The sequence below is a fragment of the Alosa alosa genome, chromosome 19 (genome assembly GCF_017589495.1).
Source record: "Alosa alosa isolate M-15738 ecotype Scorff River chromosome 19, AALO_Geno_1.1, whole genome shotgun sequence".
NCBI classification, from domain to species: domain Eukaryota; kingdom Metazoa; phylum Chordata; class Actinopteri; order Clupeiformes; family Clupeidae; genus Alosa; species Alosa alosa.
Genome location: NC_063207.1, coordinates 18116621 through 18131996, shown reverse-complemented (window position 1 = coordinate 18131996; position 15376 = coordinate 18116621). Strand labels below are relative to the sequence as shown.

Sequence of the window (15376 nt, the reverse complement as noted above, 5' to 3'; positions counted from 1 at the left end):
ATACTGACACAACAATAGTAACAGACCATTCAAATCTATCTACATGAGTAGACCTAGGCTATTTATTGGCTAGACTGTGTTGGGTTGCCACCAGTTTTCCACCAACAAAACCCAAGGCATGGATCCTCACAGCAAATGGTCCTCATGTTACATATTACAGTAAGGATTTTACAATCGAAGTGTATTTGTGTCATCTGGTTTTACAGGGTAGGCCTACAACTGAAATTTAAATGTCTTTCATTTGGACTACCCTCACTTTTGAACCTGGGGCTGTCATTATGCTTACATTTAGCCAAGTGCTCTTACACAGGAAGTTTGGTAATTTCACCCTTGCCTAGGCTTTGTTATTTATTAAGGTAACCTAGTTGATTATATTCCTCTTATTTGAACAGACTTTAGTTTTATATATATAAAACTAAAGTCTGTTCAAATATATATATATATATATATATATATATATATATATATATATATATATATATATATATATATAGTGCAGCTTCAAAGAGGACATAGCTAAGGTAAGGCTATGACACAACGTGGCATCAAGGATTACAGATTCTGCACCTGTAGAATATAACGCTAGTGAGTTCTCAAACTTCTCACATATATATATAAAACTAAAGTCTGTTCAAATAAGAGGAAAATATTAACTAGGTTACCTTAATAAATAACAAGGCCTAGGTAATGATGAAATTACCAAACTTCCTGTGTATGCGCACGAGGCTGAGCGGCCATAGGCTACATTGCACGTGCATGGCCCTATGTGCATGTAGGCAGAATTCAAGAATGCAGTAACGGTTAACCTTCGGTGGGCAGTTTCGGACCACAGTAAGTAATTTATGTTTTTTTTTTTCTGTTACGTGTGATGGTCTGAATGATATGTTCTATGTTGGTCAAAATGCTGTTCTTTTTGTTACATTTTAGGCATGATTAGGGGGATGATGACTATGAAGTCTATGGCTAAGTCCATGTCAGCTAGCCAGAGCTAGCATTGCATAGCATAGCACAGCTAGCATTGCTGGAAGCAGTTTCTAAAACTACTTTTCATTATGCTGTGAGGTTACGTTAATTCGTTCTAGATAATTAAATTGATCTGTCAAATTCCCAGCTATGACACAACGTGGCATCAAGGATTACAGATTCTGCACCTGTAGAATATAATGCTAGTGAGTTCTCAAACTTCTCACAAAGAGCATCACCTCGGAAAACAAGTGGCTCTCCGAGTACCACCATTATGATCGGCATTAAAATACAGTACAGTGGGCCAATTTAACTACATATTTTACATTGTATACTGTTATGCGATATTGACAAGCAGCTGTAACCAGGGGTGTAGCCTAGTGGTAAAATAAGAGGTGGGTAAACTCAATTTGGTGATCATGGTAAGGTGGACTGCACCATGCGGTATCGATTTTTGAGAGGAAACTCTAAAAGAGGTGAATAAATCATATTTCTGAAATTTCAGAGGTGGATTTACTGCGTTTACTTGCGTTTAGCCTTCACTACATCCCTGGCTGTAACGTTATAGTATGCTAACCTCTACAACCCAACAGTATTCTGGCTACATTGTGAACAAAACATTTAGCAGAGTTCATTTGAATGCAAGTTTAAACACATTTGCGCAGAGTGGTTCGGATGATAACATCCAGAGCGGATGGGCTGGTTCGTTGCGAGAGAGACAAGGAGAGGCTGCACGAATATTTTTTTTATATAGAATCTGAAGTGTCCTATTTATGGGAGAAAAAAACATCCTGGAGGGGAGAGAGAGAACATACTAAAGTTTGAATAACACTGCGCAAATTGGACAAGCGCCCCCTCAGGTGAAATCTCTGCTCCAACATTTCTCGCCCCTGATTGGTTACATTTTGAAGTGTTTGCTCGCTAGGAAGAATATGCAAGGGCGATTGGCTGCAGGATGTTGGCCTTGCCAATGTGATTGGCCTTCAGTCCAAAATTCTTCAACGTGTTTTAAGTAACATTTACCCAGACAGCTCTCACAGGAGGCGTGGGTTCGAATCCCACTTCTGACTTTTCATTGTGTAGATTGTACCAGAGACTTTCTAATGAGGAGACACAGCACTCAAAAAATACTCCATAGAAATGCATGGGGCTAGTTTGTCACGCCAATATGGCCGTTATCTACACATATCCCACCCCTTCCTCGCAAAAAACGTCGACATGTGAATACATTGAGCCAATCATATGGTGTGTTGTGAAGACATCGCGCCAATCATGTGTTGTGATCTCGCCGCTGGAGCAAGATTGGTGTCGGAAGCCTTTATGACGCCAAGAAGTTCGACCCAAAGACTGTGCCCGATGAGTGCCCATAAAACGTTGGTATATGGCCGCCGAGTGGAGGGACTTGCCTAAAAGGACTTTGATTGTACTCACCTGAAAAAACATAAAGGTAATGCATAAAGGCGTAAAAACGCTAAAGGTAACGCATCATAAACCTTAATTTGTTTGGCTTTGCTGTGAAAACAGCTTGACCCACAAGGGAAGTGTGTATGTTGGCTTGGAAAAATTGGGTCAATGTGATTAGTATATACCACTGGTATTTTACAGATACCTGTTCATGCTATTGACGGTTACATCTCCACACTCTTTCATTTTATAGAATCGCTCCAGATACGTCATAAGAGAAAAAGAGAAATGGGTACACATGAAATATATAATTTTCAGAATTTTATTGGTGTAGCTCAACAAGGGGCCCTGCTGAACAGGTATCAGGGCTGTTGTGGTCATGTTGGCAAGCTGCTGCAACTGCTGTTACAGTTTACACACTGTTACATGCTGTAAACAAAGAAAAAGTAGTCATTGCTTGTCAACTGGTAATTAATTGTTAGTTATATTGGCTTATTTGCAGGTGTCGCTCTCTCCGTAATCAACCTGACTCTGAAGCAGTTGCATTCTTTCAGTTTATTGATGCCAAATTCCACACACATGGTTGGCATGTGGTGCATAGTAAAACTGTCACAGGTCCAATCTCATTGTAACCACACTCATGGACTCAGACTTTTATGTGTGTTTCCCGTTAAGTTTGTGGGTGCTTAGGGCTGTTTCACTGAAATCGTGAAGCCCCAACAGCCTCTCAAACTCAATTACTTATCAGATGTTAGTTAAAGGAGAATTCCAGTGTGATTATTGACCTAAAGTGTGTTGAAACAGTTTTTCGATGGGGGTGCCTCGGGCATCGGCCTAGCCATGCAAATAAATCACTGTTTTACACCATTTACGAGGCTCAAAGTAGCTCCATACTTCATTGGTAGACTTCCGAGGGCCATGACATTTAAAACGAGACATTGAAAACTTTGAAAAAGCACTTGTAGTTTACTTACGAGACGATTTATACAGACAGTATCTGCACGGAGTTTGCAGCCATCTTGAATTTAGTCACGATAAGTTGAGCGCAGAGTATGAATGAACAGGTATGATAAGGGATCAGATTCCAAAAATAATTCAGTGGAAATGCATAGATTCCAGTTGCTGCTACTGTCAGGATGTTCATGTGTCATTTGCATACTGTGACTAAGAAGGTGGGAAGTCACGTGTTTACATGAAACAAGTGTGAAATACAACAAATGTTGTCATGTCAAAGTTGAGCTTTGATGGCATGTTAGTGTGTATCAGGATTTACACCGAATACAAGCTGAGGCCATCCTTAAAAAATATTTTTCGTTTTGTCCGTAAACCCGACCAATTCTGTCAATTTAGAACCGACCAAATATTTTTTTTTCCCTTTAGTCCAAACCGACTTGCCGGTTGTAAATTTGCGTTAATACCGACCGATTGTTTTTTTTTACTCTAAACAACCAATACAAATGCAATAAAATAATAGTTCTTTTAGTAGGCCCAAGTATTGTGAATATAAATTGCCTACATGCAAACGTGGCTCACTTAAAAAAAAAAACCTGTGGCGTCATCTCTACACCATTGGTTTTACGCATGTCACTTCGTTTCATTCACACAAACTGATAACGCTGTTACGAAGTTCTGGAAGAACTGTGGCCAGATCTTTTCTCATCCCTTCTCCCCCTAGTCTAGCGGTGACCGTGTCGGAGTATTGAAATCGGTTGTGGTCTATTCAGCATTTCTCAAAATATGGGTCCGCAACATGGAGACTGCTGAGTCGTGGAGTGAAATTAGGCCCGGTGCTTCATCTGATAATTTGCTGCGCAGTTGATCAAGAAACCGCGGATCGACGAAAAAAGAAAACAAACGTTTCTGCTATCGAAGTCATTAAACATGGAGCCCTACAATTAAGTGGTGGTATGAGCATTCATTCAATGCGCGTCTGCGCGAGAGAAACTGAAACTAATCGATAACGTTGGTATCAAAGCTCCGCTTCAACCTGTTGGAAGGCTATTTATTTATTTATTTATTTATTTATTTAACGAAACTTAATAGAACGACGTTGTTTTTTGGAACTTCCTTAGAAACAGAGCAGAGACTGTATAATACACTGTATAGCATTGAGTATTGTATAGTCAAATTTCAATATAACGTGGCCAAAAGCTATTGTAGCCTTCTTTCTGGGTACATGTAGATGAGCCCTATGACCCAAAAGTCTGCCATGACCGGGCCTCAGGTCAAAGAAGTTTGAGAAAGGCTGGTCTATATAACCTGCATCAGAATTAGGTTTGCAATGGTGCGCCTGAAGGCACGGGTTGAAGACCCGGTTACGTCACGATATGCACATTTGTGTAAATTCATTCCTAGGTAATCAACATGACCAAAATTGAACTTTTTTTTTTACTTTGAATCTTGAAAAAAAATATTGACCTACCTACCGACCCATTTTTATTTTTTTTTGGCTGTTACTGCAAACAAAAATATTTTTAAGGATGGCCTGAAGTGCAAAACGAAAGTAGGCCTAACGTTTGCCTACTGCCCCCATCAATGCAGATATTTCAAATAAAAACTAAAAGTATAAAACATATATCCTTGATTAGCCTATGTTGGTTTTTGTGGAAGAGAAAATGGACTGTTTTAGTAGTAGTAGTCTTATTAGGCAGTATGCAGTCAGATAGGTCACCATGGGCATATTTGGATTAGCTATAGATGGATTCACAAATAAATAAATTGGCCTACATTTGGCAGGATACTTGATATACAGGCTAAATGCAAATATGGCAATGTATTATATTATTTTACATTAACAAAATGTAGGAAAATAGAACAGACTGAAAATAAAGTAGGCACTGATTTTTAAAATCCTGTTTCCTGTAGCCTAAATGTTGTCAGTCATTCTTAATATTCGCAATTGGTGCACTGGCATGTTTAACTGTTAGCGGCAGTATAATGTTAGATTATGTGTAAGTTAAGTACAGAACTGACTGTGCTCCCAAATTTTTGTCTGTGCTCTGAGAGAAAGTGGAATAGAACATTATTTCCAATATTCCAATATGTGGTTTAATGTTATGCATTTCTCATTAGTGGGTCACTTTGATACTAAAAGTATGATTCTATGTAATGACTGTATGATATCTGTACTGTCCCTGTGTATATCTCTGTGTGACTGTGTTTAGAGATAAGCAGGAATATTATGACTTTGCAGTGTTTCACTGTTCTGCATGGCTGCGTCAGTAGCTATCTGCTCCGGATTGCCAGGCTGCCACTAATCAGGGTCTGATTCAGTGTAGTCCACGTGAGATGGGATGACCAACGCCATCTCCTGTCAGCCTGGAAGGATACTTAAACCCTAACTATTTCCTTGTCTAGTTAGAACAGCTGATGGATCTTTAGGTGAAGTCATGCTGTCTCTCCCTTGATGCGCATCATTGTAAATAAACTCTGTTCCTGATTTCTCATACTATTGGTCTCTATTAAATCTATGGTATCAAAATTACCAACAGTTTATGGAGGTCCCACCGTCGATAGCTATGGATTAATTTGGATCTATTGAATTAAGGATTGTTCTTTTTACCAAACTTACCGTGTGTGATCCCTCAGCCCGCTGGAAAGACGCACTCTCGGTAAGTAGTACGTTTTGTTCCTTTAAAGTGCTACAGTCTAGGCAGAGTGGTACGCTGCAGCAACGCTGGTCGGTCAGCTGTACGCTATCAGGCTCGCTGGACAACAAGGGAGAGGGAGTTGAGAAAGATTACTGTTGTATGGGTGGTACGCTGCAGCAACGCTGGTCGTTCAGCTGTAAGCTATCAGGCCCTTGACAGAATTGGGCATTTGGCCCCGAAAGAAGGAACAGATTGTGTGCGCACACGAAACCGATCTAAGTCAACGAATCTCCTGAGAGTCAAAATGACCAGTTGGGATGCAGGAAGGGTTCAATTGTCCATCCAGGTTGCCATGGCTATGATTGGCGATGATAGAGAGCATGAGGCAATTAAAGCAGATATGGTTAAAGATGGCTATCAGACAAATTGGAGCGTAAGGAAAGCTTCTGAATGGGTTCTTCAGCTGCAGCCAGATAAAAAAAAGATGAGATATGCACAGTTTTTGGTGAGTCAGTAAAAGAGGCTTCTGAGACAATGTGTAAACTAGCTGATGAAATGTTGGGAGAAATCCCAGATGCGATTGTCGCTAATTCTAGGAGTCCTATTGAACAATTCAAAGCCATAATTCAACTAGCGACATACATTTCCAAATCCATTTCTGAGGGTGAGGGCAAGAGTGCCATGGCAGCAATCCAGAGAGCTAACTCTGGGCCCATGGCCCCTCCTGCTGGAACAGGCCGTTCTGATAATCACCCTCCTGCTGCAAACTCAAGGCCACAGAGCGTGTATCCATGCCTGCCCAGAGCCCCCACCGCATCCCCTTCCAAAAAGGGCTCTGTGCCTCAGATGGCTCCTATATCATATCTAGGTCAGGATGCTCTGCATCAAGTTGCCGATGCTGACACACTGTAAGTTACGGAGGTCCTGCTCCTAAATTTTTTAACTTGGACGCACAAGTGCTCCTGAAAAAAAATGTTAGTGTAGAGCCCTGTATTTACACAGATATATAGCAAGTTGTAACAAACTTTTCATGTTTTGACAAAGTATATGTTATGTTTAAATACTGCGATTGTCATTTCCATTAAGTGCACAGAGTTGGTGTTCAATTCGAGATGACACTATTGAAAGTGACACACTACGTGAGTGAGCACATAGTGCACTCACTACACTGGATTAAAGTGGATGGTGAGTATGTCAGGATGGCCGAGCGGTCTAAGGCGCTGCGTTCAGGTCGCAGTCTCCCCTGGAGGTGTGGGTTCGAATCCCACTTCTGACAAAGGCTTTTCATTGTGGAGGTGGTATAAGCCTGTGCCTGTGTGTGCTAGGTTGAGAGGATGTTAGATCTTTAGAGAATGGTATGTGCAGTGTGTCACACCGAGAGTTACATGCCCCTCCTATCCATCAATAACACAATCAGCAGTAAACAAAGAGACATACCAGAAGTGAGTGACAGCTTTAAGCAGGCTTTGGGGTAACTTCATCAGACGTTCGGACAGCCTACTTTTTATTTGCGCAGGTGTTTATGAAGTTAGGGAATTCTCAACATCCAATTCTAAAGGCAAAAGTATTGTGTAGCCTAATTCTCCATATCCAAATCTAATAGTGGAATTGTTGCGTATCACAGAGCTTTGTCACTTAATATAGCATAAATGTTTGAAGCTTGTAATTCATATTTTCTTGTAAAAAATATTGCATTTCCTGCATATTAGCTGTAAATAATTCCTGCATAAAACTGCAGTTTTCACACTTGAAGTAGTGCAGTTAGTTAGTGCGGTTAGCTACCTATAGACTAAACAAAATTATAGGCTTTTTTTCTGATGGGTTTGGATTGGACATTTGGATTAACCATGATCATAATTCACAAGATGGATTAATCAAATCAGGGATAGGCCTACAGAAAATGTGATCTTTGTTTCTGGTTGTTGCAACTTGCCACTGATGTGATGTTTAATGGTTGACACAATGATTTTGACATATGATGAACGTATAATTCTATTAGCGAAATTAGTGCTTTCGAGCAAAGTTTCTCTGCTACATGGAACATTTTTATTTTATTTCACATTCAATAATAATAAAGTTTGAAGTCTTATAACTTGGGAGCAAGTCGATATGGTTGTTTTGTGCATGGGTTTACATGCTTCATGTAGTAGCCTGCTTACAGCTGTTGAAATGGCACTTCTGGTATGTCCGGTTGTTAGCAGATCACGGGGCATATGACACACTTCCTGTGGTGCACAACACAGGTCGCTGGAAGATCTAACTCCTACTGCAAAGGTTGCACTACAATCCTGTTGAAAGTGACAATGAGTTAGTAAGCATAGAGTACATTGTATTAAATTGTGCTGCTTTATTTGTATGTCAGGATGGCCGAGCGGTCTAAGGCGCTGCGTTCAGGTCGCAGTCTCCCCTGGAGGCGTGGGTTCGAATCCCACTTCTGACAAAGGCTTTTCATTGTGGAGGTGGTATACGTTTGTGCCTGTTTGTGCTCGCCAAAGGTTGCACTAAAAGCAACAAAAATAGTAAATGCGAATGTGAGGTGGAATCCCTCCACAGGACAGGTGAATATGCTATGCATAAATGTCAGAGAGGAAATACTCTATCGGTTTCTTTCTTAAACAGGTACCACTGTATGTCGTGGGTAACAACTTTTGTGGTACAATTCTATGCTCCATAAAAAAAAACTCTTAAAATTGTGAGTATTATGTTGGTAAGGGGTGAATGAATTTTAGGTTGTGGCCATAAGTAGTATAGTTAGGGGAAATTAATTCCGTGTGTGTCTTGTCAGTTTACAGTCAGGATGAGGTTGGTTCAGGTCGCACTCTCCCTTTGAAGCGTGGGTTCAAAATTCTCAATTTGATTGTGAATAGCATAGCCTAATGTTGTAATGTTTGTTCAAATATGCAATTAATCTGCAAAAATGCACAGAAGATGCTGTGACTGTATTCACTCAGTCAATAAATAACATTTATTGGGACTTGTTGGGCTTATTGATTTATACACAAATGCACAGTATTGCAAAAGAACCTGGCAGAAAGGCTGCCAAAGATCCATACCAGTTAGTAAGCGGTAACAGATAGGTGTTTAATAGTTGCACTGAAATGAGAAGTCATCATGATGTCATTTGATTTGTTGGTAAAACTGTACAACAGTTTTCTCCTGTTCACTAGTTTCTATAGAGCCGCTACGGATCCTGCGGATCTCTCTAATGGCCTCTATCCCACTGATTTTCTTCGTCTTCACCAGATAACAGGCCAGCATTGTGCCTGTCCTTCCATGGCCATGCATGCAGTGGACAGCAACCCCCTGAAAAATAAAGGAATGGGTCAGTGAAGGTAAAACATGAACAGACAGCTGAAGTGTAACAGGGCTAATTGATCATTTAACATACTCACTCAACACAATATTACAGGAACTCTTGCCCTTTGGCTAGTGCCATATTCATCTTACCTCCCCCTTGGCATAAGCGTCTTCAACGATACTCAAGAAGCGATGGATTTGATCAAAGGTGGGAGCACAAAAGTCATGTATTTTGATGTGATGAAGCGTCAGTGCTGGGCATGTATCGTGATATGGGGGTTTTCTTTCACATAGGCTCACTAGATGTGTAATGCCATTGTCTAGAAGGTACTGATAGTGAGCCGTCATCCTAGGCATTGCCAGGCCAGCCAGTTTGTTTGGCTCTACCCAGGAGAAGTTAGGAGGCGGTGAATATGGCATCTCTGCAACAGAACAAATGAAGAGGTATTTAAAGAACATTTTAAGAAAGGCATTGGATTACTCTCACTGTGTATCAGTATTCTGGGAAAATATATCAGTATGATTAGGTAAGGGGCAATTCCACGCAAAATGGACTTGTCACATCCATAACACCAGTGAAATGCCTTGGCATTTGTATGATGTGAATGATAACATTCATTTTTTGTGCACTTTTTCTCATGTACATTCTTCAGCCAAAAATAGCAAATGGTCAAATTTCATGTAATATTTCACATCATACCATACCATCACATTTTATTGGCGTTATGGATGTTACAAAAAACTTAATTTTCCATGGAATTGCCTTAAGCCTAAGGTATATTGTGTGGATACAATGCCTTTGAAGGTAAATGGCAAGTGGACTCATCTTAACCAGTCCATGAGCCAGCAGAGAAGTCAGTGCCACGAGAGGGCACCAAACCAAATCTGTTTTATTTAGTTTGTCTATGCCCTCACATGACAAAAATGTGTGATGAATTTTCCAAACTCACAGCTGAAGATTTCTACAGCATCTTTAGTAAATTTCCCATCGAAATGAATGGAATTTTATGGATTTATGTGAAAAAAGTGAACGCCTAATATACTGTATTTTGGTCTGTACCGTGAAGGGAAAACTAAGTCAACCATATAAACCATATATTTTCTGAAAGCTTATACCCTCAGGATGTGATCTAACATGACATGAGACATGTTCCACCCTCCTCATTAGTATGCTGCTCATGCATAATACATTGGGTATTGGTAAATAGAATATATGGCTGATACCTTTTTGGGCTGTGCCATTTAGGGAAAACTGATTCAACCACCTAAACCATATATTTTCTGAAATAATATATCCTCAGGATGTGATCTAACATAGGTATTGACATTTCCAACCCTGCTCATGACTTTGCTGCCCATGCATAATACATTGGGTATAGGTAAATCAGGTGTATTGAGTGTTGAGTTGTGTTTCTATATTGAGTGCTCTTTTAAGCTTCAGCTGTACGGAGATGATACACATGTCATATCCACGAATACAACCTTAAGCAAAGAATACAAGAATTAGGCAAGAAGTCTTGTAGTCATGCATGCACGCATGTCAGCGTGTGACTGTCAAGTGAAGGAGTCATGTTCAACACATTACCAGTCAAGGAAAACATCGGCTAAAAATGCCACTGTCGGCCCCTCTTTTACTTAGAAATTACAAAATATCTAGGATGGTGGCTTACTTCAAACAACCCATGTATACTGTATAATGTTAGTTACCATTGACCATATTAGTTACATGACTCGCTTATCTGCAAGTTGGTAATATCCGGTAATATCGTCAAAACTCCGTAGCCAGCACCTAGCTAACAGTACATGCACAAGGCTAGCTGGTGTGAATTATGTATAACTTGCAGTAATGAATGATGAGCAATTTATAGCGTTCAGTGTCAAAAAGAAATTGTATTACCTACCTCAAGCATTAATTACAGGGCCTTAATCGAACGTTAATTCATTCTTGTCAGCCAGTCAATACTAGGTTAGAGAACATAAGCATTTCTCATCTGGCTGCTCTAGTTATGGCTACATCTAGCTAAGCTAAGTGCGGTCTGATGTTTTCACTGCATTGCTAGCACAGAAAACTGGCTGATGTAAGCATTGAACATTAAGTAGCAAAGCAAATCCAATGGTGAAGTAAACATGTTTGGAAGGTGGTAAGTTCTTTCATCAGTAGTAACTGTAAGAAAGTATTTTCTTTAATAAAAAATAAAGATGCATCGCGATGAATACAGTGTCTACGTCATTATTTGTCGTAGGTAATCTTCTCTGTATGTCAGGATGGCCGAGCGGTCTAAGGCGCTGCGTTCAGGTCGCAGTCTCCCCTGGAGGCGTGGGTTCGAATCCCACTTCTGACAACACTTTTTCACGTGTTTGCAATAATATGACAAACTCCATCATAAGTAATGGCAGGTACTTGCAATGCATTTCGTTGCCTAGGAAAAGGGATGGTCGGTGCACATGGCAACCTCATAATTTATGTTGCAACAGCAAAAAAAAATGACCAAATTTCGAAATAATCAAACCATAAACACATTGAAAACTGTATCCGGTTGTTAAGTCCGACGTCACAGGTCCAACAGCTTTTTCGTCAAAAAAAACTTAACCAGCGCAGCCGGCCAGTTTTCGCAACTTGTAAACCTTGTCACCATCTCCTCTTTCAAGAGTAAAACAAAACAAAATCTCTTAAATTTAATAGAACAAATACTGTAGCTGTGCAGCCAGATGATGCAATCAAGGGTAACGTCCAGGCTTCTGCGAAAAATACATTTTATTAGGTTAAGGCAACAAGTGAGTAGTAGGATGACATTTTTTTAAAAGGCTACTCTGAATAGTGGAAACAAATAGTTTATTTTACTGTCTATGGAGAAAAACAAGTGGCTCTGAAAGCTGTTGGACCCGGAAAGAGATTTATGATCCCATTACTGCATCATCACTTAATAATCAAATTACAAACTCTGATTAATCATTAGTTCACATAAATGAAATAACTCCATATCATTTTGAGAACCAAACCTCCCCTTTCATTTCAATCGTGTATAGATTCAAATCATACGAGATTAAGAATAGCTAGAAGAGGAAGGCTTACGTTTTAATCTAGTGTTTCTTATTTTTGGTATGCAAAACATTTGCATTTAACACCTGTGATTACATGTGACTGATTTGCATTACAGTCGTGGAATTTAACAACAACAGCAGGCACATGGAAGTTGAGTGTTGCATATATTTGTGGCAGCAAAACTGGGTAGATCGGTTATAGTTCCTCTGACATAGACTCCGTCACCCTGATGACTATTTTTCCGGTGTTCTTGTTGGCCTCCATGTGCTGATGTGCTGCAGCAATATCCTGAATGCTGAACACACGGTCAATGACTGGCCGTAGAGCCACAGATGAGTTTAGTGTCTCAAAATGAGGCAGAGCGCTCTCTGAAAAGGCCTTTACCAGCTCAGCTTTATACTGAAAAACAAAAAAAATTCACTTGACATTTATGGTAAGTATACTTCTACATTATATTTGTCAAGTATTGTACCATTTCCATTTTTCTGGGTTTAGAAAAGTAACCATCAGTCACAACAAAGGGCAAGGTACTAACAGAACTAGTGGTTTGTCTTTCGTTAGCTGTTGTGGTGTCTGAGTCTCACCTGTAGACTGCGTGACCGGAGCAGGCTGCATAGCAGATGACCCCGTTTGGACAGGAGTTTGCCCAGCAGATCTCCCTCTACATGTTTGCCTCCCATGGCGCCATAGAGGACCCACCGCCCATCCATAGCCAGACACTGTACATTTTTATTCCAGCACGAGCCACCCACACAGTCCAGAATAACATCTGCACCTCGGCCTACGGAGTTGGAGCCCATTTTTACTTATGCATGTGGTGTGAAACACTACTTGGACTGGTGTCAACATCAAAATTTGGTTTTATAATAAGAATAAATAAAATGCATAAGTCTTTTAAAACCCCTTTGACATGCCACCACTAGTATATACGTTACTGCATGAATTTAGTTACCTTTGGTAAACTCCATGACCCTCTCAGAGAAATCTTCATCTTTGTAGTTAAAAGCAGCAGCTGCTCCAAGATTTTTAGTCATCTTAAGTTTCTCTGCGGTCCCTGCGGTTACTACTGGAATGGCCCGAGTCAAGCGAAGCAGCTGAATGGCAGCAGTGCCAACCCCACTGGCTCCAGCATGCACAAGCACAGTTTCTCCTGGCTGCACTTTAGCTACACACACACACACACACACATACTCTATTTCTTCCCAGAGACATTTAAGTTTCTTGACTGTAATTAAATCTAACATTAAAAGTCAAAGTATACACCATTTACTGCATTTTCATTGGCTGTCAGATTTGTATTTTAATACTGTGTGTTCATGCGGGCTTCTGTGTTGACTACCTATGAGATGAAGCAGCTGAAAGGCCGTTAGCCAGGCCTCAGGGAGAGCAGCAGCTTGGGTAATAGTCAAATGAGCAGGAACTGGCATGACCAACTCTTCTGGTACAGAGACAAACTCTGCGTATCCACCCCCAGAGAGCAGGGCCATGACTCGCTGCCCTGGAACCCACTGTCCTCCGACCCCTGAACCCAGGGCAGCCACCGTCCCAGCTGCCTCCAGGCCCAGGATCTCGCTTTCACCAGGTGGGGCTGGGTAAAGTCCTCTTCTCTATTATAAAACAAAGAATCAACAAACAAAAAAGAATGTGCCGTGAACATGCCCTATCTAGCTGTTATAAGACATGTTAATGAGTAGCATACCTGTAGTAGGTCAGCCCTGTTCAGAGCAGTGGTATGGACCTTAATGAGGATCTCTCCTGCTTTGAGCTGAGGCCTGGGAACTCTGCCCACATACAGCTTCTCAGGACCGCCTGGATCATCAACACATACTGCCAGCATGACCTACAAGTTCGAAATTAGAGAACATTTAAACCAGAGTATAATTGGAAGAAACAATGTGTACAAGATATACAAGGGCTACAAACGTTTTCTCCAACAGCAGATTCTGGTTGGTCCAACATTTTGAGGAAGCTGACTTCTTGAATTCTGTAGTAGTCTAGACGAGCAGAACATAGTCGGATAAACTGCGTTAGAACTGTTGCAAATCATGTCTGCACATTTTAAGCAGAGCGTTGATGCTCAAGAGATTTTCCTCTGACGTAAATACATTTCGAATTTTTGCGCGACTAATACGTTTTAAAAGTAATTTGACGTCCTATGAGATGCAACATTTCAAAGATTATCATTACAATATACTCTCATTATTTCTACTACTACAACGCAACTGTGTGTACTCTTCCCCTTGACGAGCGAAGCAATCGAGGCTAAACTTGAACACCGCAAAAGTTAGTAGGCCTACTTACTTGTTGAAGACCTGTATGTCATTAACCGTAGAACTGGACGAGGAGCATATTATTTAGTAAATATTCTGCATACGCCACATAAAAACGCTTGAACTCACCGTCCAGTGTTAGAACAGATTCCTTCGAAGTCGATTTGGTGCACCACTTTTTCTCAGAAATAGCCAAATAGCAGAGTTCAAACGACACCTAGCGGCAGAATTAGGTGCTGATCGTGTAAATTTAAAGGCACAAGGGGTCTACAACAACCTGTTCTTCAGGACAAACAAAAGCGTAATAACGGCCAACCTCCCATGAACAATGATCACAATTCACCATGTGAACATGCAGATAAACACAGCACAGGACTATGGTTGGTGAGCAAAGAACCATAGCTCTTAATCAACTTCATCAACAAAGAAGTTTGGCGAGGTACAGTAACAATTATACAGACAATCCTTTTTTATTATTTATTTAATAACAGCATATAGCTTCATTTTCATATTTGTTGCAGTAAAGGTTACTATTATATGTTTCTGTGTCCCAAGTGATCACAATGACAAAACCATCAAACTACCGGAAGCCCAAGCCTCTACAGTATGTTGATGTGCGACAGATGAACAGCACAGAGGAAACATACCTCCAACACAGACTGAATCACCTTTGCATCCGGCAGACACTGGTTCTCAAACTGTTGCAACAGGACATAAACTCCCTGATGCAGGAGCACCGGAAACTACTACATGTGCGGGTGTGTGAGCCTATTGCCACTGTTGACAACACTATGAGGGAAATCGTGGAA

At 40.6% G+C, this 15376-nt stretch overlaps 2 protein-coding genes, 1 long non-coding RNA gene and 3 other non-coding genes across 9 annotated transcripts; 4 read left to right on the top strand and 2 right to left on the bottom strand.

The window, feature by feature from the left end:
• Nucleotides 1-754: 754 nt before the first annotated feature.
• On the top strand, nucleotides 755-12945 carry LOC125284686. Of its 2 annotated transcripts, none has more exons than XR_007191907.1 (5): nucleotides 755-831; nucleotides 9201-9289; nucleotides 9367-9462; nucleotides 9608-9698; nucleotides 12859-12945. It is a non-coding gene; the product is annotated as an uncharacterized LOC125284686 (long non-coding RNA). The 2 variants fall into 2 exon arrangements; XR_007191908.1 differs by having other exon boundaries at nucleotides 12841-12926.
• Nucleotides 7151-7233, top strand: trnal-cag. Its single transcript has one exon. It is a non-coding gene; the product is annotated as a tRNA-Leu (tRNA).
• On the top strand, nucleotides 8315-8397 carry trnal-cag. Its single transcript has one exon. It is a non-coding gene; the product is annotated as a tRNA-Leu (tRNA).
• On the bottom strand, nucleotides 8905-11889 carry dusp23b (dual specificity phosphatase 23b). Its single transcript, XM_048228753.1, has 3 exons — nucleotides 11156-11889; nucleotides 9405-9676; nucleotides 8905-9260 (listed from the first exon to the last, which is right to left on the bottom strand). The coding sequence occupies exons 2-3, from the start codon at nucleotides 9672-9674 to the stop codon at nucleotides 9075-9077; spliced, it is 456 nt and encodes a 151-aa protein (XP_048084710.1). The 5' UTR covers nucleotides 9675-9676; nucleotides 11156-11889; the 3' UTR covers nucleotides 8905-9074.
• On the top strand, nucleotides 11514-11596 carry trnal-cag. The gene has a single exon. It is a non-coding gene; the product is annotated as a tRNA-Leu (tRNA).
• Nucleotides 11992-14776, bottom strand: tp53i3 (tumor protein p53 inducible protein 3). Of its 3 annotated transcripts, none has more exons than XM_048228748.1 (7): nucleotides 14697-14775; nucleotides 14221-14291; nucleotides 13997-14137; nucleotides 13637-13904; nucleotides 13250-13462; nucleotides 12882-13078; nucleotides 11992-12696 (listed from the first exon to the last, which is right to left on the bottom strand). In XM_048228748.1, the coding sequence occupies exons 2-7, from the start codon at nucleotides 14254-14256 to the stop codon at nucleotides 12493-12495; spliced, it is 1059 nt and encodes a 352-aa protein (XP_048084705.1). In that variant the 5' UTR covers nucleotides 14257-14291; nucleotides 14697-14775; the 3' UTR covers nucleotides 11992-12492. The 3 variants fall into 3 exon arrangements, with proteins under 3 accessions (XP_048084705.1, XP_048084704.1, XP_048084706.1); XM_048228747.1 differs by having other exon boundaries at nucleotides 14599-14716; XM_048228749.1 differs by lacking the exon at nucleotides 14221-14291 and having other exon boundaries at nucleotides 14697-14776.
• Nucleotides 14777-15376: the final 600 nt, after the last annotated feature.

Bases quoted from the DNA above. Each gene is read 5' to 3' on its own strand.
- dusp23b (XM_048228753.1), bottom strand. From the start codon at position 9,674: ATGCCATATTCACCGCCTCCTAACTTCTCCTGGGTAGAGCCAAACAAA. The intron at 9,261-9,404 runs GTAAGATGAATA...TTTATTTTTCAG, and splicing joins ACGCTTATGCCAAGGGGGAG to GGGGTTGCTGTCCACTGCAT.
- tp53i3 (XM_048228747.1), bottom strand. From the start codon at position 14,620: ATGACATACAGGTCTTCAACAA. The intron at 13,905-13,996 runs GTATGCTACTCA...GTTTTATAATAG, and splicing joins ACAGGGCTGACCTACTACAG to AGAAGAGGACTTTACCCAGC. The intron at 12,697-12,881 runs GTGAGACTCAGA...TTTGTTTTTCAG, and splicing joins TCCGGTCACGCAGTCTACAG to TATAAAGCTGAGCTGGTAAA.